This window comes from Suricata suricatta, chromosome 9 (assembly GCF_006229205.1).
Source record: "Suricata suricatta isolate VVHF042 chromosome 9, meerkat_22Aug2017_6uvM2_HiC, whole genome shotgun sequence".
NCBI lineage: Eukaryota > Metazoa > Chordata > Mammalia > Carnivora > Herpestidae > Suricata > Suricata suricatta.
The window spans coordinates 117316831-117344080 of record NC_043708.1 but is presented as its reverse complement, the minus strand read 5'-3'; the positions used below and the strand labels follow the sequence as shown (position 1 = coordinate 117344080).

Genomic DNA, 27250 nt, shown 5'->3' with positions numbered 1-27250 from the left:
AAGTCATGGTAATTTGGTGAGAAGGTAATTTATGAGCCGACAAGAGAAAAGACTAGTATGTAGTCACCAAAATATTCTCTTTCTTTCTGGAGAGATTTGGAGCACATATCTTAGCTTTCCCAGGTTTTTGAGATTGTTACTTTCAGGCCAAGGCTTTTCTTTCTGGCTAATCGGGTGATGCTCATAGAACGCTCTGGAAGCCATGTGTTAAAGATTACAATGTCGGAGCGCCTGGGTGGCTCAGTCGGTTAAGCCTCCGACTTCGGCTCAGGTCAGATCCCACGTTCGTGGGTTCGAGCCCCGCGTCAAGCTCTGTGCTGACAGCTAGCTCAGAGCCTGGAGCCTGCTTCCGGTTCTGTGTCTCCTCTCTCTGCCCCTCCCCCTCTCAGGCTCTGTCTCTCTCTGTATCAAAAATAAATAAAAAACATTAAAAAATTAAAAAAAAAAAGATAACAATGTCACTACAGCTGCATTTCTCAATGACTGCGTCAAGAACTTTGCCAACCTAGAATATCACGGCTGTCACAGATGAGTCAGAAATAAATTTCCACTTTGTTAATAAGCTAGTGCTCTTTTTGGTATCTACTTAATATTGCAGTCTAGTTGATCCTTACCTATACAGAAAAAAGCTTTTGACCCTTTTCCATCTTGCCTTCAGAGTCTTTAAAACACCAGTAGTGACTGTCCCTCTAAATTAAAAGCTTAATATTTCCTGGTACTTTTCTTATACATATACAAATTTTATAAGATAAGATGTTTTTGCACTTAATTACCATTGTTTTTGCAGTCTGTAGTATTTAAATACAAGGGAGTTTTAGTATGTTTTTCTATTATATCCATTCTCCCCCATTAAGAAATAACCCTATAAGAGTCAAAAATGACAGGAGGCAATGAAAAGCCAAACTAAATATCAATTTATTACACATTTTCAGAGTTACAATAATGTTAACATGTTGAACGTCTAATGAAATCAGAGAAGAAACAAAGAGAAGAAAACATTCAAGGAATCTGGAGATAAAAATCCCTGGAGACAGGGACTACTGCAGTGGTGAGAGTCTGTAGCATTTGCTGGCATGCATCTTACTTCCTCTCACATCTATCACTATATAGTAACTTAGACCTCCATTATCACCTTTTCGAATATTTTTATATTTGCCATTACTCTCTTTCACATCGCAGAGTACTAACCACTACACGATCACGGCCGCCATCACTCTCTTTCAGACAAGAACCAGATAAACATATGGCTCTCACTTTCTTCACCAAGAAAATTTAAATCTATATATATATATCCCCTTGAAAGGAATGAAGAATTAAGTTTGGAGGTTATGGAATGCATAAACTTAATTAAACGGGAACCCCAATGGATGAAACACATTAGAACAAAGAAAAACTCCTTGTGTGTTGCCTCTCTTATGCTTTGCTTACTCAAACACACAAAAAAGAATATTAATATGCTGTTCTTTTTTTAACGTTTTTTAAATGTTTTTTATTTATTTTTCAGAGACAGAGAGAGACAGCACGAGCAGGGGAGGGTCAGAGAGACAGGGAGACACAGAATCCGAAGCAGGCTCCAGGCTCTGAGCTAGCTGTCAGCACAGAGCCTGACGTGGGGCTCGAACCCACGAACCATGAGATCATGACCTGAGCCGAAGCCAGACACTTAACCAACTGAGCCACCCAGGCACCCCAATATGCTGTTTTCTAAAACATCTTCGACCCAAATGTTAATTTATTTTATGCAGTTTAAGCTGAGCTTTCATAATGCTTGACTTTTTCAGAGAAAGCATTGAGTACAATGATTGAAGAGGAAACCATGTAAAACATTCCATCCAACTCAAAGAGTAGTAAATCTCAATGGTTGGGAATATCATGCAATTGACAACTCGCAGATTCAACACATCAAATAACAGAATATGATACTTACCATGAATTTCAATTTAAAATAGGAAAAGAAAACATTTTAAAATAAAAATTCGCTTGGCTACAAATGTACTCAACTCTCATGATCTACTATCAAAAACAAAAGCAAAAAGCCCACCCTTCATTTTCTCATTTATAAGCTAAAAAAAATCACAAAATTTAACCTTACCAAAGCTGAGAAATCTACCTTGACAACATTATTTGTTCTCTTACGACTTGCATGAATATCAGGTTAAATGGGGACAACAATAAATTGTTTTTTAAAAGTCAAATAAGAACACAAGTGACTGTATTTCAAATGAAAATAAGGAAATAAGGGTGCCAGGGTGGCTCAGTCGTTTAGCATCCGGCTTCAGCTCAGGTCATGATCTCACGGTTTGTGGGTTCAAGCCCTGTGTTGGGCTCTGTGCTGACAGCCAGCTCAGAGTCTGGAGCCTGCTTCAGATTCTGTATCTCCCTTCCTCCTTCTGACCCTCCCCTGCTCACACTGTCTCTTTCTGTCTCTCAAAAATAAATAAAAAACATTTAAAAAGTTATAAAAAAAAGAAATAAAGAAATAAAAATATTCTGATGCTACAAACAACTTCCTTAATAAAAGAAGTGGAAATATCCTTGAAACATTAGATAACCAAATTTCACTTTAAAAAATCAACTATATGACCTGTTGTAAAGGCTACAGGAGGAATGAACTCTCTGGGTAAAGATAATTCAAAAGCCTGAAAGCTTCATGCTATCTATGTGTTTAAATGTGTGTTTTTGTGATCCATAATGACTATCACGTCTGGTATTATTTAAAGTACTCAAATGTTGTAGACAGGTAAGACTAACCAATTACTAAAACGATATGGAACCATTAATGACCAGCTAGTGTACGTCATTCTCAACTGATATAAAGATGTCTGTCAATGTTGGACTGTACCCCAAGAGTTTTGTGTCCCGAGTTACATACTAGTTTGGTTTACATGAGTATGTCAACTTAAATTATCTACTGAGATTTTTTTTCTAACTCCAAATTAATCATTCTGTATCTAAAAGATGATCTGCTGAAACTGTGGTCTTCTCAGACATGCTGTCATAACAAACTATAAAAACTAAACACTTAGTATTCCAATCCTCATTTGTACCTGGAGAATAGCATTTGACACAAGTTTGCCAATTACCTAAGTGGAAGTCCACTGGTGAACTTCTGACGGTTAAATTTCCTGATAAATAGGGGAAGCCATGATTAACTCACATTGTGCGTACAAAAATCTCCTAATATTTATTAGTAGATACCCTAAAACACCTATAGTTTCCTTTATAAGTTTTAACTCTTTATGAGTTAATCCTCAGGTTTGTTCCAGGATATAGAGGACTGCTTTTCCAAAGTCTCCATTAGGCTATTTCATTTATACTAAGAAAATTAAAAAGCAAAGAGAGTTTAGTGTTTGTTTAACAGCTTGCCATTATAGATGCAGCATATAAAGTAGGTTTTTTGTTTTTAATTTATTTTTGAGAGAGAGAGAGAAAGAGAGAGAGACAGCGAGAGCAGGGGAGGGTCGGAGAGAGAGAGGGAGACACAGAATCTGAAACAAGGTCCAGGCTCTGAGCTAGCCGCCAGCACAAAGCCCAATGCAGGGCCCGAACCCACGAACCATGAGATCATGAACTGAGCTGAAGCCAGACGCTTAGCTGACTGAGCCACCCAGATGCCCCTATAGATGCAGCATATAATCTGAGCAGTAAGAGTAGCATTGCCAAGCTCCTTCTCCTGGAACTACATTCAGCATCTCAGCCTTAAGCTGCCCTAGTTTTGAATTGTGTCTGTGAGCATCTGTGTTTATCTCATTTTGTGCATCCATTAGCAAGACATGTCCTAAGGTATCAGAAAAGTCTACGGTCATTTTTTGGGTAAGAGAACCTCAAAATTTTTTATATAGAAATTAATGATAAGCACTTCTTCGTTTATTATATGCCATTTTGGTTCACAAAAGGTTTCATGAGAATGCTCTATTTTCAGATAGTGGGGGATTCTGCTTAACATCAGTAATCTCTTCCGGAAAAGCTTATTTCCCATTATTTTCACTGGAAAACATATTATAACACCTTCTTATAAGACAACACAAAACCCCTATCTAATTTCCTAAAATGTAACCAAAACAGAATAAATACCTGTTTTAAGTAACTGTCTTGTTAGGATATAAAAACTTGCTTCCCATTCATCAAATCATATCGTTTCTCGGCCTTTTGGCTAAGATCAAGTGTAGTATCTATTCATCAAATCATAAACTTATTAACAAAGAGTTGCTTTGCGTGCAGTAACATGAACTATCTTAATGGACAGCAACATTCTAGACCCACACACCTTTTTGTTGACATGCTGTTCAGAACACCTTCAAGTGATTCTGAAATTCTTCTAATTCTATATAAAACATAAAAATACTTTTCCCTAGAGTTTTGTTTAAAATACTGAACTGAGGGGGCAGCTAGGTGGCTCATTCGGTTAAGCATCTGACTTTTCAGCTCAGGTCATAATCTTGTGGTCCCTGGGTTCGGGTTCCTCGTCGGGCTCTGTACTGACAGCTCAGAGCCTGGAGCCTATTCCGGATACTCTGTTTCCCTCTCTCTCCACCCCTCCTCTGCTTGCACTCTCTCTCTCTCTCTCTCTCAAAAGTAAACAATTAAAAAAATTAAAAAAAAATTTAAATAAATTGTTTTTCAGACAAATTAGTTAAAAAAAAACACTGTAATTAGAGATATAAGCATTCACAATGTTTGTCAATAAAAAGATTTTCTACTAAGAAAATGTTAAATGAAGGAACATTCTCACAAGGGTATTCCTGTATATTTTATAATATATGTGTGTTCTGAAAACACAGTTATTCTGTAAAATTTTATACTTAACATTTTTATGCAAAAACAGTTTGGGGCAAACTATTAAATATGTATAGAACTTTGTAAAAGTGCTAGTGTAGTTAATGCATTAGTAATTCCTAGTAGAAAAAATATTATAGGAAATATAGAAAGTTGCAGAAAAATGGGGGGAGGAGTACAGTGAGTAACATACTGGAAGAAAGTACAAGGAACTGATAAATTACATAGACTTGAGCAAAAACGGGAAACAAAGATTGGGGATAAATATTCAATAAGCACCTACAATGAGGCACATAGCCAAAAAGATGTGTCCATCTACTGGGTACTATAATCTCCATAGCCAGCTGTATTCAACTGTACCAGTACATTGTGCATTTAGTAACTGTTACTCTGGGGCACCTGGGTGGCTCAGTTGGTTAAGTGTCCAACTTCGGCTCAGGTCATGATCTCATAGTTCGTGGGTTTGAGGCCCGCATCAGGCTCTGTGCTGACAGCTCAGAGCTTGGAGCCCACTTCGGATTCTGTGTCTCCCCCTCTCTCTCTGACCTTCCTCTGATCACACTGTCTCTGTTTCTCAAAAATTAGTAAAATGTTAAAAAAAAAAAAAAAAAAAAAGTAACTATTACTCTGTGGTGCACACTTAATGGGGAAATGAGTATAACGGAGTCAATGTAACTTCCCCATTGTACATACTGACAACATTCACCTAATTATTCACACTGTGTGAGCTAATTCATGTAACGGAACCATGCATTTAGGAGCAATAAGTTGTATACAGTTATGAAATTAGCTAACGATGAAATTAGAATAAAAGATATAATACAATTCCATATCACCAATTAAACTTGCATTCAAATCATGTTACTGAAAATTGTCGAGGTATTCTCCAACTTACATGTCTTAAACAAAAAGCTTCCTTTTTTAAAATACCTCTGGCCGGTATTTGTGTGCCCTCTGTTATTCAGAAATTCAACTACTTTGTTACTAACATTGATTTCCTTCACTGAGGAAAAGAAAGCTTGGATTTGAAGATTAAAAAAATTTTTCTTTAAACAATTTTGGAATATAGGATCATTTAGAAAACAAAGGCTTGGAGGAGGACTGCCATTAATAGAGGAAGACTGCCATTAATAGATAGATGATGATTCTTGGCAGCATGAGTTTACCAAATGCCTAGAGGAAGCTGAGAAGGATATGGGAAGAATATTAGGAAGAAAAATTCAATTATTTCTCAAGTAACAGCTACAAAATTTTACTTTGCCCTCAGAATTTGAAAAGACTGCCACCAATTCTTTCTGCTTCTTTCACCTCTTAGTGCTTAGTTTCTACAATTCATTCTACATATTCAGTCCAGCTATTTGATAATTTCATTAGATTCTGTAGCCTAGTTTAGGAGATTACCATTTAATACATTTTTCCTAGCACAAAATGTTCAAAAGTTCCAATCAATCTATTAAAAAAAAGAAACTTTTGGAATTTAATCTGCTTCTAATTAGAGACCATTAGAACTGTAAAATGGGAGCGCCTGGGTGGCTCAGTCAGTTAAGCCTCTGACCTCGGCTCAGGTCATGATCTCATGGTCGTGGGTTCGAGCCCCGCATTGGGCTCTGTGCTGACAGCTCAGAGCCTGGAACCTGCTTCCGATTCTGTGTCACCCTCTCTCTCTGCCCCTCCCTGCTCATGCTCTATCTCTGTCTCAAAAATAAATAAAACATTAAAAAAAAAGAACTGTAAAATATAGTTAAATAATTGGTTCAGTTATTAGTCCTTTGCCACAATAAATAAGTACATTCCGTGGTAAATAAATACCACTATACTAATATGTCTTAATGTCACACAATTAGACAAAACAGGAACCTCACAAATTATTTAAATCTCCAATCTGCTTTTTCAGTCAAAGGTTCTCAATTAAAAATAGAACATCTTACCTCTAAAATCATCTCTTGCTCCTTGTCCTTCCTTCTTGTTCATTTTTATGTCAGAGCAGGAGTTGTTAGGGGCACCTTTCGAGTTTTCAAGGTACGCTGAGCTTGCTCCTTTCTTGGAGGGATGAGGATCACAGAGTTTTGCATTAATCTTATAAAGCTCGAGGGCTTTAATAGCTGCTGCATTGTTATCCATACGAAGAAAAGTTGGACAGGAAGCACAAAACTCATTCGTGCAGGCCTCATTTCCACAACCCTCAGTTAACTGGTGGTAGTAGCGTTCTATTAGATGCTTTGCAGCTGCTCGCTTCCTGTAGCAAACATTCAAACAATAAGCACAGTGATTAAGATTAGTACAGCTCTCATGTAAAAAGCTCAACAGATCAAAAGGCGAGGCAAGTTAGTCAAGCACTAATGTAAAATACTGGCATACTAAGATGAGGTGTATAAAAGAGATCCACTATTTATATAAATGAAACTTTTAACTAGATAAATGCTAAGATACTATGATAAAGAATGGCAATATTTATCAAAATCATTGTTTTAACAGAATATGTTTTTCTTTTGCTTAAAAAAAGGGGGTGAAAGTTTAGTTGATGGTATATGTGCTTAAACTAGCACAACAGATGAAAATCAGAAGGTTTATGGTGAAGAGTTTTAGTATTTTATCACTTTAAGAAACTGACATGAAAATAAGAGTCTAGTTAAAAGTATCAATCCAAATTTCCTTTATATAACTACTATTTTAATAGTTTGTAAATACTTGATTTATAGTTAACAACTTCTATTTGGAACAAAAAAGGTTTTCTTCTCCAATTATCTACCATATCAGGGATTTAAAAATAACCTATAAATGTTATACTGTAAGAAAATGATACTGAGCATACAATCTTGAACTGAAAATATGTTCTTAAACTTGCCCATTAATCCCATGTCATAAGAACCTGGAATATTTTAAGTTCCCTTAGGGCAAAATCTTATGTATCATTTACTTGTGAATTTAAAGTATGTAGATTAACCTTCCTCATTGGCTGTTTCAGTAGAGCTTCCAAAGATACTGAGGATGAGATTATTTCATCAAGCAAGAAGCTGGACTACAATTATCTGTCTCTATGGTTTATTCAATTCTAAGATCTCTGCTTCTACTTTGGTGATGTGAGATTATGGTAATTTAAGGAAAGTGGTCTAGATCCAAGGAAACAGAATTCATAGCTATTCTTTTTGGTCTCAAATTCACTTACACAGGAATAAAAACTACAAGTAATCAAAACCATAAAAAATAAATTTACCTAACTCTAAAAATGTTCCTACAATTAATTACCTTACTAACATGTAAGGGTAAATGGCAAAAGGCAGTAGAGTTCACATCTTGTTAATTGTGAGATACATCTTGTTAATCATGAGAAACTGAACAGGAAGGTAAATGAGCAGTAGATAAGGGACATACAAATTAAGTCCAATTCTGTCTCAAAAGTAGGACTTTGTTTCTAAATCAAGTGGCAAAGATTAGCACAATTAACCCCTGAACAATGTAGGCATGAGGGGTACAAACACTTCTCATCTCACAGTTGAAAACCTGCAAATAATTTTAGATGCTCTCATAACTTAACTACAAATAGCCTACTATTGACCAGAAACCTTACCAATAATATAAAGACCACATATTTCATATATGCATTATATACTCATATTAATGTAAGCTAGAGAAAAAATATTAAGAAATCATAAGACAATGTATTTACAGTACTGTACCAGATTTATCAATATGTAAGTTTTATATTTTAAAAAAAGCCCTCATGTAAATGGACACAGCTCAAACATGTTGTTCAAGGGTTAACTGTAACTCAAAAACATTCATTCTGATGCATCTATCTTTTAAATGTGCCATGCAAATTCATGCATACAGAGGGAAAAAAAACCTAAAAAACACACTTAAAAATTTCATGAGCATTACTTATTTTATATGTAGCTACAAACAATCCAACTTTTGAAATTTAAAGATTATTCGAGATACGACGTTATTCAAAATACTAAAGTGACATGTAAAGAAAGACAAATATAGGTTCTAGAAGATTTATACCATCATCTCCCAAATACAGTAGCTTTCCCTAGTGAAAATGTAGATAAGTATGTATTTTTATTATGGAGGAAAAGTATGAACACATATCAAAAGTCTTAAAAATAAAAAAAAAATCAGTGAAATTAAATGGACAATTATGCAAAATACAGTATCTATGAAATTTGGAAAAAATGACATGCCCATTTATATAACATGGGATTACTTAAATGAACTGATAACAATTCACATGGAATAAATGAAGTTACCAAGATCTGAATTTGGGAAGGGATAGTCTTCCTCATTTATCACTAGTTGACAAAGTCAGTTACAAAGTTGTAAGTTTAAGATGAAGCCACTTTTATTTCAATGTGTTAATAGTAATTTTCTCTAACCGATGTTGAATGAATGGATTTTTTTAATTCTTCCATATTTTGATTCCAATTTTTCTATAATAAACACGCTACTTGTATATTAAAAATAAATACAAATGAGGAAATGTATAACTTCATATACATGACTTAAAGAGCCTTAAGATTTACTAAACTGTCCCTATGATTTTTAATGATTAATTATCAAAATTCAAAGTACCAAACAATCTAGTTATTTTTCTTAATAGGAGTGTCAGTTTTTTCCTAAGAAAAATCTACATGTAACGCACAAAGGAGTATGAACAGTAAAATTACGGGAAGAGTGAGAAATTAGAAGACGTACATTAAGTGACAACTCCTTTTGCCTCTAATTACCTATACAGTCCTGAATGAGTAGTTCTCTGGGTCTCAGTTCTCCCATCTTACAATTCCTTTCAGTTCTAAGGTTTAGGTTATTCTACATAATAGGTAGGTGCAAGGTATTAGTATTTGATGAGAGTCTGATAACATACTAAGACACACTGTTAGGCACTTTGACATAGGTTATCTCATTTGAATCCCATTACTTTGAGGACTATCTTCAGTTGACAGCTAAAAGAGATAGAACTGAAAGAGTAAAATTATGTACCCAAGATCACACAAAGGAAAATACAGAATCAGGACAAAAACAGGAGTCAGGGGTCTTCTGGCTCTTTTCCACTAGACTGCTTCACAGAAAGTGATTCATTTCAAAACAATTCTTAATACTAATACTAACGACTCTTTTACAGGAAAAAAAAAATCCCCAAAATAATATGTAATTGAAAAAAGCAAAAAAACCTGAAAAGTCAAAATTTGCATCTCATATTTATGCTATCTCACAAGTACACTAAGTTTTTTGAAGAGTTACCAAAACATTCTGTAGAAAGTTAATACAGCTATAATTTCTTGAGAACCTATGTGCTACAGATGTTCTTACTTTAGAAGGCAGTAAACCCTAGCAGTTAAGAGCTTGCACTAAGCCAGACTGCCCAAGTTCATATATTGGCTCTACCACTTATTAACTATGTGGCCTTGAATGAGTTACTTAACATTTCTGTGTCTCAGATTCCTCATCATTAAAATGATGGTATACAATTACCATGGTTGTGAGGGAATTAAATGAATATATATATATATATATATATATATATATATATACACACATATAGTTAGAACACTGCCTGGGATATAGTAAGCACCACGTGTTAGCTATTACTGTTATGACTCTTACTAAGATCTTCATAAGCCTAGGAATTGGCTAGATAAACCATCATTCTGCTGATGCTCAGAGCAGTTACATCACAAGTCATACATCTGATAAGAGATCTGAACCCAGGCTTGACTCAAAAACCTGGGGTTTTAATACCAGTAAGGGGAGATTTAATACCAGAGAGGGGAACGTAGGCTTCTCTATTCACTCTGCTTCTCTGCTCAAGACACAGAAAATAGCAGCTACACAGCTGAAAAAGGACTGAAAAGAGGCTATCCCAGAACCTTCATGTTATCAGTGGAATCAACCATATTAAGCATTTTTCTTCTTTTCTCACACCAATGACATCCTAAATTATCTCTAATTCTGTATCCCCATCTAATCTAGAGCATTAAAAAAGGCTTCTATGTTGGCAATGTGTACATTAATGATGTTACTTTTATAAATAACTTGTTCAAGGTTAATCCCTATACAGTAGGAATCATCAAATCACAGCTTGTGGGCCAAATCTAGCCTGCCACAAAAACAAATGAACAAAAAACCCCATAAAGTCTTATTAAAACATAACCAAGCTCAATAATTTATATATTGTCTATGACTGTTTTTGCCTGCAATAGCAGAGTAATTTTAAAAGAGATTGTACAGCTTGTTAAATCCTAAAATAAATACCACCTGGCCCTTTACAGAAAAAATTTCCCAACTCTTAATTTAGAGTCTGTGTTCCTTGCTCTCCAGTGACATTTCCATCTAATCACATGGTCACCTCACTCTTCCCCTCAACAAATCAATGCAGCAAAATGTGCACTTTTCTCCAACTATGATTAAAGAAAAGGAGAAAGAAAAAGGAAGGAGAAGAGGAAAAAAGAAAAGAAAAGAAAAGAAAAAGAGACAGCAAAAAGGAAAGAAATGAAGAGACCCTTCCCTAACTGGATCACTATTAGTGACACCTCATCTGCCACTCATAATCAAAACTACAAGTAAAGGAGCTATGGCTTATTTCTTTTTTAAGTTTTTATTTAAATCCATTAGTTTCAAGTGTACAATGTAACACTACTATACAACGCCTAATGCTTATCACATGTGCACTTGTAAGTCCCCACCACTCCTCTGGTAACCATCAGTTTGTTCTCTATAATTGTCTGTTTCTTGGTTTTTCTCTCTTCCAATGTGTCCTCCTCCCTACCACGTTTGTTTATTTTGTTTCTTAAATTCTACGGTATTTTGAAATAATACGGTATTTTGTCTTTCTCTGGCTGATTTGTTTCACTTTGCATAATACTCTCTAGCTCCATCAGTGTTGCTGCAAATGGCAAGATTTCATTCTTTTTTATGGCTGAGTAATATTTCATTGTGTATATATACCATATCTTCTTTATCCATTCATCAGTTGTTGGGTTACCTGGGCTAAAGTTTCCATAATTTTGCCTTTGTAGATAATGCTGCTACAAACACCAAAGTGCCATGGATCCCTTGGAGTTAGCATTTTTGCATTTTCTCTGGTTAAATACTTAGTAGTGCAACTGAAACTATAAAAATTCTATAGAAGAACACACAGTAACCTCTTTCACAATGGCCACAGCAACTTCTTTCTAGATCTATCTCCTGAGGTAAGGGAAACAAAAACAAACTATTTGGACTACATCAGAATAACAGCTTCTGTTATGGCGAAGAAAACAATCAACAAAACTAAAAGGCAACCTACCGAATGGGAGAAGGTATTTCCAAATGGCATATCTGATAATGGGTTAGCATCCAAAATATATAAAAAAACATAAAATACTCAAAAACCCAACAATCCAATTTAAAAAACAGAAGACATGAATAGATATTTTCCTAAGGAAGATATCCAGGTGGCCCAGACACAGGAGAAGATGCTCAACATTACTCATCATCAGGGAAACATAAATCAAAACTACAATGTGGCATTACCTCACATGTGTCAAAATGGCTAAAATCAACAACACAAGAAACAAAAGGTGTTGGTGAGGATGTAAAGAAGAGGGAACCCTCTTGCACTGCTGGTGGGAATACAAATTTGTACAGGCACTCTGGAAAACAGTACAGGAGTTTCTCAAAAAGTTAAGAAATATGGCTCACTTTCTATAGTTTATATTTTCTTCACATCTCATGGACTTTTCTTATTGAGTCAATAATGGAGGAGTGCCAAGTGAGATGTGATGAGAAAGCTCTCAAAGCAGACAACTCAAAATATGCATTTAAAACACACAACACTGGGGCACCTAGGTGGCTCAGTCAGTTAAGAGTCCAATTCTGGCTCAGGTTATGATCTCATGGACTGTGGGTTCAAACCCTGCCTCAGGCTCTCTGCTGACAGCTCAGAGTCTGAAGCCTGTTTCAGATTCTGGGTCTTCCCCCCCACCCTTTCTGCCCCTCCTGTGCTTGCATTCAGTGTCTCTCTCTCAAAAATAATAAGTAAATAAATAAATAAAATAAATACATAAAACAGATAACACTTTCTATTTACTTATTTTAGTTCCTTGGCTCAGTGAGACAGTTCTGCAAATAAATGTCCTATGGAATAAACTACATGTACAGGGCCAGAGTTACTCTAGAAAACTTGACAGAAATCTTTTAAAAATTAGTTTCATCCTTAGGGAAGAGCACTGAGGTCAGCAATTAACTTTGAAATGAAAAAATAAAGATGGAATGATGGACAAAAGGATGGATATGTGATAATACAAGGTAAGTATTAATAGTAAAATCTAGATGGTAGGCATATTGTGTTAACTGCAAAACACTTTCAACTTTGCTGCATGTTTGTAAGTGTCAAAATAAAACACTGGGGGAAAATACTGTTACCACACATACTATAACTTCTGAGTGGTCAACTGTCAGAGGAAATGATTTCAGCCATCAGTGGCCAAAATAGAAAAACCAACATGTTATCAATGGCACTAATACCATGTTTTCTGACGTTAAAGCTAGTTTTGAATCAATCCAGTACTTAATAAAACAAAAACAACTATAATAATAATGATAAATATTTGGATCACTCTTACAAAATCATCTCTTTTAGGGGTTCAGGGAGTAGACTAAACCTCAGAGCTATTAGAAATAATAGTTTTTATACTGTTGAGAAACAAGGAGAGTTTCTTTCTTACATAGACCTTTGAAATTACACTAAGGATTATTTACTATATATCAAAGTTAGCTCTGTATAGGTGACAAATGAATTTTCTGGTATTTTCCTCCAGCCAAATGAATTGGAGAAGTACTAAATTTATCTGAACAAAAATCAAAGCCAACCAGGAGAGATGTCAGCAAGATGGAGGAAAAAGAAGCTCCAGAACTTAATTTCCTCACAGAAATATTAACTTATATACGTACATGGTCCAAAAACCCCTTACGAGACAGAAACCAGCTAGAAAGCTGTAGTACCCCAAGCAAGCTCAAAGCCAAAAAGAGCCAGAAATGTTTAAGAAAAACTATTTAATTTCAACTGTGCTTCCCTAAGATGGCACAGTTCATACTCATGATGAAAAGCTCAACATGCAGCTTCACCCCTTGGAATTATGTCCAACATTCCTGTTTTTTGGGGTGAAAGGAGTTGTTGAAGGGACTAGTTTTTGTTGGCCAGACTTGGGAACACTGACGGAACCAGCATATACTGGATGCCTAGAGGCTACAGAAAACACTAGCTTACTAGAGTACTTGACGCTCTTGAAAAAGAAACCAACAAAATCTTTAATTGGGAAATTACAAGTACAAAAATAATACACCACAATAAAAGATATGAGAAATACCAAGAATCTCTAATGAAGGTCTTCCCCTCTATCAAGCCAATTCAAAGAGACTGGAAGAGGTGGTTGTTTTTATCAGAGGCAAAAATCTATACAAAAAATTAAAAAGGCACATTATAAACTACAAAATACCATCCCACCCAAATCAGAAAATCAGTCCAATTCCAATTAAAAGAATAAAACCAACCTCTAGAAATGACCTTAAAGAAGCAGAGATCTATGAATTACCTGACAAAAATGCAACATAACTGTCTTATGGAAACTCAATTTGCTACAAGAGAAGAGGAGACAACTAGATGAAATCCCCATGCATTAACAACGAAAAAGAATTCATCACAAAAAACATAAAAAGAACTAATCAAAAATTCTAGAAATAAAAAGAATACAAAAACAATTGAAAATTCACGAGAGGCATTTAACAGCAGACTTAAAAAAAAGAAAGAAAACAATCTCAAAAGCAGGCCATTTTAAATTCCTGAGTCAGAGGAAAATTTTAAAAATGATGAAAAGTGATAAAAGCCCAAGACACTTACAGGACACTACTAACCCTACTAATATATGCAATTAGGGGAATCCCATGAAAACAAAGAATGTGGCAGCTTATTTGAAAAAGTAGTGGCCAAATACTTCCCAAATGTAAGGAAGGAAATGGATATCTAACTTTAAGAGGTTCTGAAGGACTCCAACTACAATGAACCCAAAGAGGTTGATACTAAAACACACTATAATCACAGTCAGAAGTCAAGAGACAGAATTTGGAAAGCAGCAAAAGGAAAATGACTAGTCATGTAGAAAAGCAGCTACCATAAGACTATCAGCATGTTTCTCAGCAGAAATCTCTCACAAAGACCAGAAAGAAGTGGAATAATATATTCAAAGTGCTGAAAAAAATAAGTGCCAACCAAAAATACTGTATCTGGCAAAACTGACTTTCTAACTGAAGAATAAAGACCTCCATGGATAAACAAAAGCTGACAGTTCATCGCTACTACACCTGCCTTACAAAAAATGCAAAAGGATGTTCTTCAACTTGGGGGGAAGGGTGGGAAGGGGCGGTAAATACAAAATCATGTAAAAATATAAAACTGGTAAAGGTAAATATATAAACAAATACAGAATCCTGTAATACTGTAATGGTGGTGATTAAATCAATCAGGTAGATATGAAAGATGAAAACATTTTTAAAAACTATAAATATATATTGATACAAAACATAAGATGTAATTTGTATCTTCAGAAAGAAAATGAGGGAAAGACAGAAAAAAGCAGATTTTTTTGTATGCAATTGAAATTGCCATCAGTTTTAAATAAATTACAACTATAAGATGTCTTATGTAATTCCCATGGTAACTAGAAAGAAAATACCTAGAGAAGATACACAAAAGAAAATGAGACAGGAATCAAAGCATGTTACTGCAAAACGTATCAATGAAACACAAAGGAAGACCTCACAGAGAAAAAGGAAAAAAATAAATACAAGACATACAAGAAAAACATAAAAATGGTGATATTAAGTCTTCCCTATCAGTAATTACTTTAAAGGTATATGGATTAAACTCCCCAATCAAAAGACACAGAGTGGCTGAATGGATTTAAAAAAAAAAAAAAAAAGACAAGACACAGCTATATGTTACTTACAAGAGACTCACATTAAATAGAAGGATATACACAGACTAAAAGTGAAAGGATGGAAAGAGACATCTATGTGAATAATAACCAAAAAAGAAAAGAAAATTATATATGAATGGCTATATATATATACACACATATATATAGAAAAAAAGCAACTGACACATTATATAATAAAAGGGTTAATTCACCAGAAATATATATTATGAATATACATATCTAACAGAAGAGCACCCAGATATACTAAACAATGACAAACAACTAAAGAGGAAAAGAAATAGTAACATAGTAATAATGGGGTATTTCCATATCTCACTTTCAATAATGGGGAAGAAAATCGAGTAGGAAACAGAGGACGTGAACATTAGACCAAATGGACTAAAGACACACACATGACTTTACACCCACCAACAGAATACACATTTTCTCAGTTGTACATGAGACATTTTCCACAGGAGACCACATGCTATACCATAAAATAAGTTTTAACAAATTTAAGAAGACTGAAATCACACCAAGTATTTTTCCTGACTACAGTGTAATAAAGCTAGATATCAAAAGCAGAAGAAAAACCTGAATATCTACAAAATTTGTGAAAATCAAACCACATAGTCCTGAAAAACAAACATGTCAAAAGAAGAAATCAGAAGGGAAAGTAGAAATTATCTGGAGACAAATGACAATAAAATACAACGTATCAAATTGTATGGAATGCCACAAAAGCAGTATGGAAAGGGAGGTTCACAGTAGTAAATGCCTATGTTAAAAACCAAAGACTACAAATCAACAACCTAAGACTTCAAGAAATTAGAAAAACTAACTCAAAGTTTGTCAAAGGAGGGAATAATAAGATTATAGAAAAATTAAATGAAACAGAGATAGAAAAATAAAACTTCAACAATTTAATATTGGTTTTTGGAGACTAGTAAGAATATCCACAAATCATTAATTAGACCTAGAAAAAATTCTCAAAAAACTGAAATGAAAAAAGACACATTAGAAAGGATGCCATAAGAATAAAAATCCTAAGAGACTGCTGTCAACAAAATATGCCAAAAAACTGGAAAACCTAGAATAAATGAATATATTTCTAGAAACATAACCTAACAGAACACAATCATGAAGAAATAAAAAATCTGAAGCAACTTATAAGTTGAATCAGTAATACAAAACCCCCCAAAGAAGAAAAACCAGGACAAGATAGTTTCAATGGAGAATTCTACCAATGATTAAAAAAAGAGAAAAATAAGAATCCTTCTCTAACTCCTCCAAAAACCTGAAAAGAACTTTCAAACTCATCCCCTGAGGCCATTACCCTGATGCCAAAATAAGACAAGAAGAGAAAAATACAGACAAATATCTTTGATGATTATTGATGCAAAAATCCTCAATAAACTACTAGGCAAGTAGAATTCAACAATACATTAAAGGAGTTATATCATCACCAAGTTAAATTTATTCCTAGAAAGTAAGGATGTTTCAACATATGAAAATCAATCAATCCAATACGATGAATTACCAAAATTACAAAAATAACATGATCACCTCAACTGACTGAAAAATGATTTGACAAAAATCAAGATCTTTTCATAATAAAAACACTCAACAAACTAGACAAAGAAGGAAATTACTTCAACAACAACAAAAAAAGACATATATGAAAAGCCCAGAGCTAAGATTATTATTACCTAATAATAAAAGCCGAAAGCTTTCCTTCTAAAATAAGTAACAAGGCATGGATGCCCACTCTTACCATTTCTTTTCAAAACTGTACTAGAAATCTCAGCCAGAGCAATCAGGCATCCAAATTGGAAAGGAAAAAACAAAATTATCTCTGTTTGCAGATGACATGATCTTATGTGTAGAAAACCCTAAATTTAGACCCTGTAAAAAAACTATTAGAACTAATAAACTTAGTAAAATTGCAGGATGCAAAATCCTGTTATATCTCTTTAAACAGTGAGCAAAAGGAAATTAAAAAATATTCCCATTTATAAGAGCATCAAAGAGAATAAAATATTTTACTAAGAAACTTAACCAAGGAAGTAGAAGACTTATATAAGTCTCCCCTTATTCGTGGGGCATACATTCCAAGAACTCCAATGGATGTCTGAAACCACTGTATCAAAACCTATAGATGATACTTTTTCCTACTGATATTTTTGATAAAGTTTAATTTATAAATTAAGCACAGTTAAGAGTAGCAATAACTAATAATGAAATACAATTATAATATATTACAATAAAAATTATGTGAATGTGGTCTCTCTCAAAATATCTTACTGTACTGTACTCAACCTTCTTAATGATGTGAGATAATAAAATGCCTATGTTATGAAATGAAATAAGGTGAATCATAGAGGCATTGTGATGCAGTGTTAGACTACTACTGACCAAATTCTAACAATACTGAAGAATCATCTGCTGCTCTCAGACTGCAGTTGACCATGGGTATCTGAAAACACTAAAAGGGAAAGCATGGATAAAGAGAGACTATTGTACAATCAAAACTATGAAATACTGCTGAAAGAAACTAAAGACACAAATGTAAAAATGCTGTGTTCATGGTAAGACTTAATGCTGTGTTCATGGTAAGACTTAATACTGTTAAAATGCCCATTCGACCCAAAACAATCTACATATTCAATTCAATCCCTACTGAAATCCCAATGGCATGTTTTAATTTTAAAAAATCTAAAATTCATATGGAATCTCAATAAAACCCAAACAAAAACAATCTTGAGAAAGAAAAACAAAGCCAGTCTCATATTTTCTGACTTAAAACATCTTACAAAGCTAGAGAAACCAAAACAGTATGGTACTGGCATTAAAACAGGACATGGACCAATGAAACACATCAGAGAACCCAAAAATAAACTCACATATATGATCAAATAAACTTTGGCATAGGTGCCAAGGTTATGCAATGGGGGAACAAGAGTCTCTTCCACAAATAGTGCTGGGAAAACTGGATATCCAAATGCAAAAGAAATGAGGTTGGATCCTTATATCTTACACTACATTAAAAAAAAAAGTTAACCAAAATGGACTAAAGAACTAAATATACGGGGCCTGGCTGGCTGAGTGTCCAACTCTTCTTTTTGGCTTGGATTGTGATCTCACAGTTCATGTGATCGAACCCCATATGGAGCTCTGTGCTTACAGGGCAGAGCCTGCTTGGGATTCTCTTTTTTTCCCTCTTTCTGACCCTCTCCTGCTCACATTCATTCCTTCTCTCCCTCTTTCTCTCTCTCAAAATAAATAAATAAACATCAAAACAAATAGGGGCACCTGGATGGCTCAATCAGTTGAGCATTCGACTTGGGGTCCAGTCATAATCTCATGGTTTGATCCCTGCACCAAGCTCTCTGATCTCACCACACAGCTCACTTCAGATTTTCCATCCTCCACTCTTTCTGACCTTTCCCTGCTCATGCACACATATGTGCATGCCCGCACAGACAGACAGACACACACACACACACACACACACACACACACACAGACTCTTTCTCTCTCAAAACATTAAAAAAAATTAAAAAATAAAAACCTAAGCATAAAACCTGACACTGTAAAACTACTCAAATAAACATAGCTTCATGACCCTGGATTGGGCAATGTAATACCAAAAGCACAACCAAAACTACATAAAACAAAAGCAAAAATAGACAAATGAGACTACAGTGAACTTCTGCAGAGCAAAGGAAATAATCAACAGAGTGAAAAGGCAACATATATAATGATTATTCAGTCTCTTGGATCTGACTGAACATTCCACATCAGAAGTAGAAGAACCAGAATGTTGAGACTAGAAGACAGTAGAGGGGCCACAGGACACCTCTCAAGGACATAAAAACAGGAGAGAAAGCAAGTAAGAAAGCATACAGAGACTACAACCTGAGGTGGGTGTTTTAATTAACATTAAACAATAAACATTAGCATGCCCACGAAGATGGAAAGGAGCAGCAAAACAGAGGTGAAGATTATTTAACAAAAAATGGTTGGGGAATTGAGACACTAGGAGTTACAAATTAAGCTACACAAAGATGTCCAAGGATCTGGGGTAGTGGAGGAGTATGAGTTCTTCAAAGACTGAGAAGTGACTAACAATGAAGACAGACATAGCCATAAAAATGACAGCCAGAATGCACAGCTTCAAAGGAGCAAGTATTTTTATGCTGAGAGAATAACAACAGTCCAGAAACATCAGTGGAGAACAAGAATAACTGTGTGGGAAACGAAAAGGTCAAGGCTTACTGCACCAATAACCTAACTTCTGTATCTAGTGATACTGAAACTATTCTTGATAGTCATCACTTTTCACTCCTTATTTTGTTTTAACCTTGCTGAGAAATGCAGACCTGGAAATTTATTGTGGGCGCTCAGGACACATTTCCTGATTTCCTCCCTTCTCTCTGGCTGTTCTTCAGGGACTTCCCTTCCAAAGCTAGAAATGTTTACACTCCCCACAGTCCACTTTCTTTTAAATTTCTCTTTGAACAGTTTCATCTTTTTCAAGGCAATAACTGATGACTTCCAAATGTCTCCTTCAGCATACTTTAAACTCTGCCTGAGAATCCAGAAGTATTCCAAGTTCTCTAGCTATTTTTATATTGGCTCATTGTTCAAGAAATTTACTGCTTAAAAGAGATGAAAGCTGGATGACTTAAATATCATAGGAAATACGGATTTATGGTAATATAAAGAAAGACAACTTAGCCAAGATAAGCCACAAAGGATGACTAGGAGATGATGACACAACAAAATACAAGGAATGTTTCAGGTATGAAAAGAATGAGTAAAGGCACAAGGGCCTGAGAACATCTTATGACAATTACAAGTTCAACAAATAAAGTTCAAAACAGGACTCAAAAATATGAAGCGGCAGGGAGAAGCCAGATTATGAGACATTATTAAGAAATAGAGAATTCTGATTTTAGTCAGCAGGGAAGTAATCTAATAAAGGTGAATGACTTTCTCCTCATAAAAATGCACACATATTCCATCTTGCAAAAAAATTACAGAAGATTCACATACTATTTATAAACCACTAGATAAGAATACATGCAATACAAGTCACTAACGGGTTTAAGCAGGTCAGTGATGAAGCCAAATTTGCCTTTATGATAATTCCATTTTGTAAACTGGGATCAAAGCTGACCAGAGTGGGGGCAGGCAATCCAGTTAGGTGATGACTATTCTAATAAACCAGGAAAAAAAGCAGTAGTAGCAGGAATGAAGAGAAGGAAACTAATGCAAAAGATACTTAAAAAATATAGCATATAGGGGGTAAATGAGTGGAAAGAGCTGAATACCTAGGTTTCTGTTATGAGCAACTGGGTAGAAGGTAGCACTACAAGCTGAAATGATAACAAAAACAATATTCATTAACCTATATTAACCTACAGTGAATGGTTTTTGTATGTTGTGTCCTTTAATCCTTAAAATTATCGTAGGAAGAATACTGCAGAAGCTAATAAAGGACCTACTAAATCAGGAAGTCCTGCTTTTAAGTAATTTAGAGGGATTAGCATCCTTTTTATTTTGACTACATCTTTTAACTTTGAATCCCATTTATAGCTAGCAAGTTCTATGTAATAAAGTACATAATGTCCATTACTGTTTCTCAGAACTTTTTTAGGGACACATAAGATATAATGAATAAAATGCAAAATTCACACTGATTCTAAAAACCATTTTATTAGAGTACCTGAACAAAGCCTGCCAGGTTTTGCTCATTCTGCTTTCTGAGAAGATCAGCCAGAGGAAGCCCTACTATTCATCCATTCTTACTCTTAACCAGAAGCACAATATCTTCTATTTAAAATAGAATGTATTAAGTTTATATGATGCTTCTTTTAAAAAATATATTTTTTTCACATTTATTTATTTTTGAGAGGCAGAGACAGACTACAAGTTGGGGAGAGGCAGAAGAGGAGACACAGAATATAAAGCAGGCTCCAGGTTCCAGGTTCCAGCTGTCAGCACAGAGCCCGACATGGGGCTCGAACCCACATACTGTTCGAGATCATGACCTGAGCTGAAGTTGGACACTCAACTGACTGAGCCACCCAGATGCCCCTATATGATGCTTCTTTTGGTAGAAAAGTAGACCAACTATGATTCAGGCCACTTCAATGCCTAACACTTTTCATTAGCATTAGGCAAATACACACAGCCATGGCTTACCGAAACAGAGAGCAGGAAACCATCAGAGGAACCTGTGATGTGAAAGGAACACTAAACTGCAATTGACAGACTCCTGGAGGCTCACCACACAAAAGTCTAATAGTTAAAAACTCCCAAGGGGACTTAGTCACATCAGAGTCCCCACAATTTTGTGATATTTACTTCAAAAAGCTCAACCAGGCTCTCACAGCAAATGCTAGAGAAAAATCCCCTCATGCTTCTAGGAGGGGAGGAAAAAGGAAGTATTTGAGATACATCAGAGTACCTTGAGAGGAAACTAGTTAACTACAGCCTAATCTGCCAGTATTATCAGAGCCTAACCAGCCTGTGAGAGGGAAACATCCAACTCCAGCCCCCTCTAGTCATCCTGTTCCACCTAAGAGGGGAAAAAAATGATAAAGTTCACAGTCCTGAGGCACAAGCAGGCTCAATAGAAGACTAAGACCTAAACAAGGAACTACAGAATGCTTCCCTTCCCCCTGCTCTGCAACACCATATTATTAAGGCCTATTTATAGCAATTACTTTTACCTGGGAAATCATATCCAGCGATCTACAAAAATTACGAGGCATACTAAAGGCAATAAAACACTGTCTGAAAAGACAGCAAGCACAAAGAACTAAATATAGCAGGGATGCTGGAGTTACCATACCAGAAATTTAAAACTATGATTAATATGCTAAGGACTCTAATGGATAAAACAGCATGAAAGAACAGCAGAGCTATGTAAGCAGAGAAAAACCAAAGGCCCCAAAATCTCAAAGCCAGAGTTCAAAAACACTGTAACAGAAATGAAAACTGTCTTTGATGAGCCTAATAGTGAACTGGAAACAACTGAAGAAAGAAACCCTGAACTTGAAGATATACCAAAAGAAACTGCACTGAAAAGCAAAGGGAACAAAGATTGACAAAAACAATATGCAATAACTGTGGGAGAACTACAAAAAGTATAATATACACATAGTGGGAATATCAGAAGAAGAAAGTGACAGAATCAGAACAACTGGAACAATAATGACTGAGAATGTTCCCAAATAAGTATCAGACATCAAATCACCAATCCAGGAAACTCAGAAAACACCAAAAAGGATAAATGTTAAAAGAAACAAAAAACACCCACCAAAAGAGAGGGAAAAAAAAGATATATATAAGTTAAAAAAAACCATACCCAAACCAAAAAAACACATTTGGTATATCATTTTCAAACTACAAATAATCAAAGATAAAGAAAAAACTTTGAAAGAAACCAGGAGGAAAATGGCTACTGAAGAACAAAAATAAAAAGTACATCTGACTACTCAGACACAATGCAAGTTTGTTCCATTCCAGAGTGGAATGAAAATGCATCAAAGAAAAAAACCCCACCAATCTAAGAATTCTGTACCTTGTAAAATTAGTCTTCAAGAGTAGAAAAGAAACAGACTCTCAGACAAACAAAAATTAGGTTAATCTGTTGTCAGTACAAGTGCCTTGCAAGAAATATTAAAAGAACTTCTTTAGAAAGAAAGAAAATTATATAGATCAGAAACTCATAGCTATAGAAGGAAAGACCACTGAGGAAGGAGTAAGTGGAAATAAAATAACTTATTTTTCTTTATCTTGATTGATCTAACAGGTAACAGTTTGTTCAAAATAATAATGCCAACAATTTATCTTTATATATGGATATATAATTTTAAAAATATAATTGAAATGACAGCCATGATACAAGGACAGAAGCAAGGAATAGTATAAGGTACTCATATTCCCTGTTATATGTAGAATGTTGCCTGAAGGTAGACTAGGTTAAGATATAAATATATATTGCAAACTCTAGGCCAACCCCCAAAAAGAAAAGTAAAAATGAAGAGTAACTAACTGATCTACTTACAAATGAGAGAAAATGGAACAATATACTATGCTTAAGTAAAACCACAAGAGGAAGAAAGAGGGTAGAAGACAAAAATAGGATTAAAAGAACAAGAGCAACAAACAGACAACAGTAACAAAAATGCTAGGTATTAATTCACATATATCAAGAATCACTTTAAACATTAGTGGTCTAAATGCATCAACTGAAAGACACAGATTGCCAGAGTGGATCAAAAAATGACAACAAGGGCTGCCTGGGTAGCTCAGTTTGTTAAGCGTCAGACTTAGGCTCAGGTCATGATCTCACGGTCCCTGCGTCTGGCTCTGTGTTGACAGCTCAGAGCCTGGAGCCCATTTCAGATTCTGGATCTCCCTCTCTTTCTACCCCTTCCCCACCTGCGCGCGCGCGCGCGCGCTCTCTCTCTCTCTCTCTCTCTCTCTCTCTTTCAAAATTAAACATTAAAAAAAAATTTTTTAAATAATATGCAGCTATATATTGTTTACATTTCAAATACAAAGATACAGATTAAAAGTAAAGGAAAAAATGCATCATGCTAACAATAATACAAAGAAAGCTGGAGTAGCTACATAAATTTCAGACAGGGCAGACTTCAAAAGCAAGGCAAGTCATAAGAACTAAAGACGGCCACAACATAATGATAAATAGTTTAGTTCTCCAAGAAGACAGAACAATCCTTAACATGTGTGCACCTAACAGACATCAAACTACATATGGCAAAATCTGATAGAATTACAAGAAAAAAATAGATAAATCCACTATCGTAGTTGTAGACTTCCACACCCCTCTATCAGAAATGGATAGATCTAGCAGGCAGATAATCAGTAGAGATATAGTTGAACTCAACAACACCATCAAACAATTAGATATAATCAACATGACTGGACTACTTCAACAACAGCAGACTACACATTTTTCTCAAGTTCACACAAAAAATTCATCAAGATATATCACATTGTGGGCCATATGATTTATCTTACTTGACAAATTTAAAATAATAGAAATCATACAATGTCTACTCTTGCACTACAACAGTTATCCTCTTCCTACAGAATCAGTAATGGGATGATAACTGGAAAATCTCCAAACACACGGAGATTAAACAAGTCAACAAAGAAATTGCAACAGAAACTATAAACTGTTTTGAACTAAATAAAAATGAAAACATAATTTACCAAACTTGTGGAATGCAGCAAAAACAGTGCTTAAAGGGAAATGTATTAACAGTGGATGCATGTATTAGAAAAAAAAGATCTAAAATTAATCAGTTATACTCCCACCTTAATAAACTAGAAAAACAAATCCAAAGTAAGCAAAAAAATAGAAATAACATTGTAACAGAAAGCCATGAAATTGAAAAATGGAAACTAATAGATTAAAATCAACATCAATAGTTAGTTCTTTGAAAAGATTAATAAAATCAACACTCCTCTATAGCCAGCCAGGCTAATGAAGGAAAAAATAGAGAACACAAATTACTAGTATCACAAATGAAATAGGGGACATCACAACAGATCCCATGAACATTAAAAGGCTAAAAGATATACTATGAATAACTCTATACCCACACATTTGAAAAAGGTAGATGTAATTAACCAATTCCTTAAAAGACCCAGTCTGCCAAAACTCACAAGAAGAAACAGACAACCTGATAGGCCTATATCTAATATGAAAACTGAATAAATATGTACCCTTCCAAAACAGAAAGTGCTAGGACCAAATGAGTTCACTGATAAATTTTACCAAAAATTTAAGAAATTGTACTAGTTCTTTACAATCTCTATCAGAGGATACAAGCTCTATCTCCATAGTCTAATCTGATTAAAAGGCTCAGCTTTAAAGACAACAACAAAGTCTTGCCACTTAAGACAACAGTGATGGACCTGGAAGGTATTATTTTAAGTGAAGTAAGAGAAAGACAAATATGACCTCACTTACATGTGTAGTCTAAAAAAAAAACCCCAAAAATAACAACAAACACAAAAACAAACAAAAAGCAGAAAAGATCCATAAATACAGAGAACAAACTGGTGGCTGCCAGAGGGGTGGGATAGGCAAAATGGGTGAAGGAGAGCAAGAGGTATATAGGCTTCCAGTTAAAGAATGAGTAAGTCACAGGGATGAAAGGTACAATATAGGGAATATAGTCAATAGTACTGTAATAGTGTTGTATGCTGACAGATGGTAGCTATACTTGTGGTGGGCATGGCATAATGTAGAGTTGCTGAATCACTATGTTGTATACCTGAATCTAATGTGTTGCTATGTGTCAACTATATGTCAATAAATAAACTGTGAATTCACAAAATTAAACTTTACATACCTAAAGAAATAAATATTTTTGTTCTTGTTTGTGTTTTAAAAAGGCTCACCTTTCTTATCAAATAATAGAATGCATGTGGAGTACTGAGTATAGTGGTTTATCATATGGTAAGTCAGGTGCTACTACATAAGTTCCATGGGTTGTATGTAGGTGTGTGTGTATATATGTATATATATCCGTTACTTCCACATAAACTGATCCCAGAAAAGTCTCCCTACACTTCTGCAAGGGAATTAAAAAGGCAGAAATAAATATTTTGCATTAATTTAGTCATTTTACTCTTTCATATATTAAGTATTTAACTGATTACCTATCGTAGGCCAAGCACTCTCATTAGGCTTCCATACTAGTATTAAATAAGTCAGACAACAAACAAACCAATAAGAAGCCAAATGACATTAAATCCCATAATGATAAATATAATAGGGCAAGGGTAATAGAGAACAAAGAACATAACCATTCTTTGATAAAATTGGTCAAGGCAGGTCCCTCTGATAAAGCATCATTTGAGCAGAGATCTCTGGGGCAAGTGAAAGGAAGTCATGTAGACATCATAGAGAAGGGTCACAAACAATAGGCACAAATCTTAAGAACATCAAAACATAAGGGCAAGATCATAAAGCCAGTGTAGATAAAGATAAGCAAAAGAAATGGAAAGGCCACACAAGCGAAAGAGAGCTCATTACAGGGTGTTGAAGATCCTTAGATTTTACCCTGAGACATACAGGAAGCCCCTGAAAAGTTTTGAGCATAAATAACATGGTTAACTTTGATTTTAAAAAGATCACACTGAATGCTACACAGAAAATACAATGAAAGGAGCAAGGAAGGAACGAGGAAGAGTACCGGGAAACAATATCATTCTTCTGGCCCAAGATAATGGCTTTAATTGGAGTGATAGATGTGGAAACGATGTAAATAAACAAGTGGTACAATTATGATATTTTAAAGGTGTAGCCAACACCATCTGCTGATAACTTGAGTGAGATGAAGAGAAATTAAAGATGCTTCCAAAGTTCTGGATAAGCTGGAAGGGAAAAAAAAAGACTTGCTAATAATCGAGATGGCAAAAAGATTACAAAACAAGTAGTTTTGAGATGGTGAAAATCAAGACCTATT

The 27250-nt window shown here is 34.9% G+C and overlaps 1 protein-coding gene and 1 pseudogene across 3 annotated transcripts in view; one reads left to right on the top strand and one right to left on the bottom strand.

Annotated features, from left to right (window-relative positions):
- The window catches only part of UBE3A (ubiquitin protein ligase E3A), a 96550-nt gene that overhangs the window by 33361 nt on the left and 35939 nt on the right, over positions 1 to 27250 (bottom strand). For all 3 annotated transcript variants that reach the window (XM_029950625.1, XM_029950626.1, XM_029950627.1), the window contains one exon: positions 6705 to 7012. In XM_029950625.1, the coding sequence (XP_029806485.1) occupies positions 6705 to 7012 (308 nt within the window). The remainder of the gene's footprint in view (positions 1 to 6704; positions 7013 to 27250) is intronic.
- On the top strand, positions 4134 to 4256 carry LOC115303045 (annotated as a pseudogene).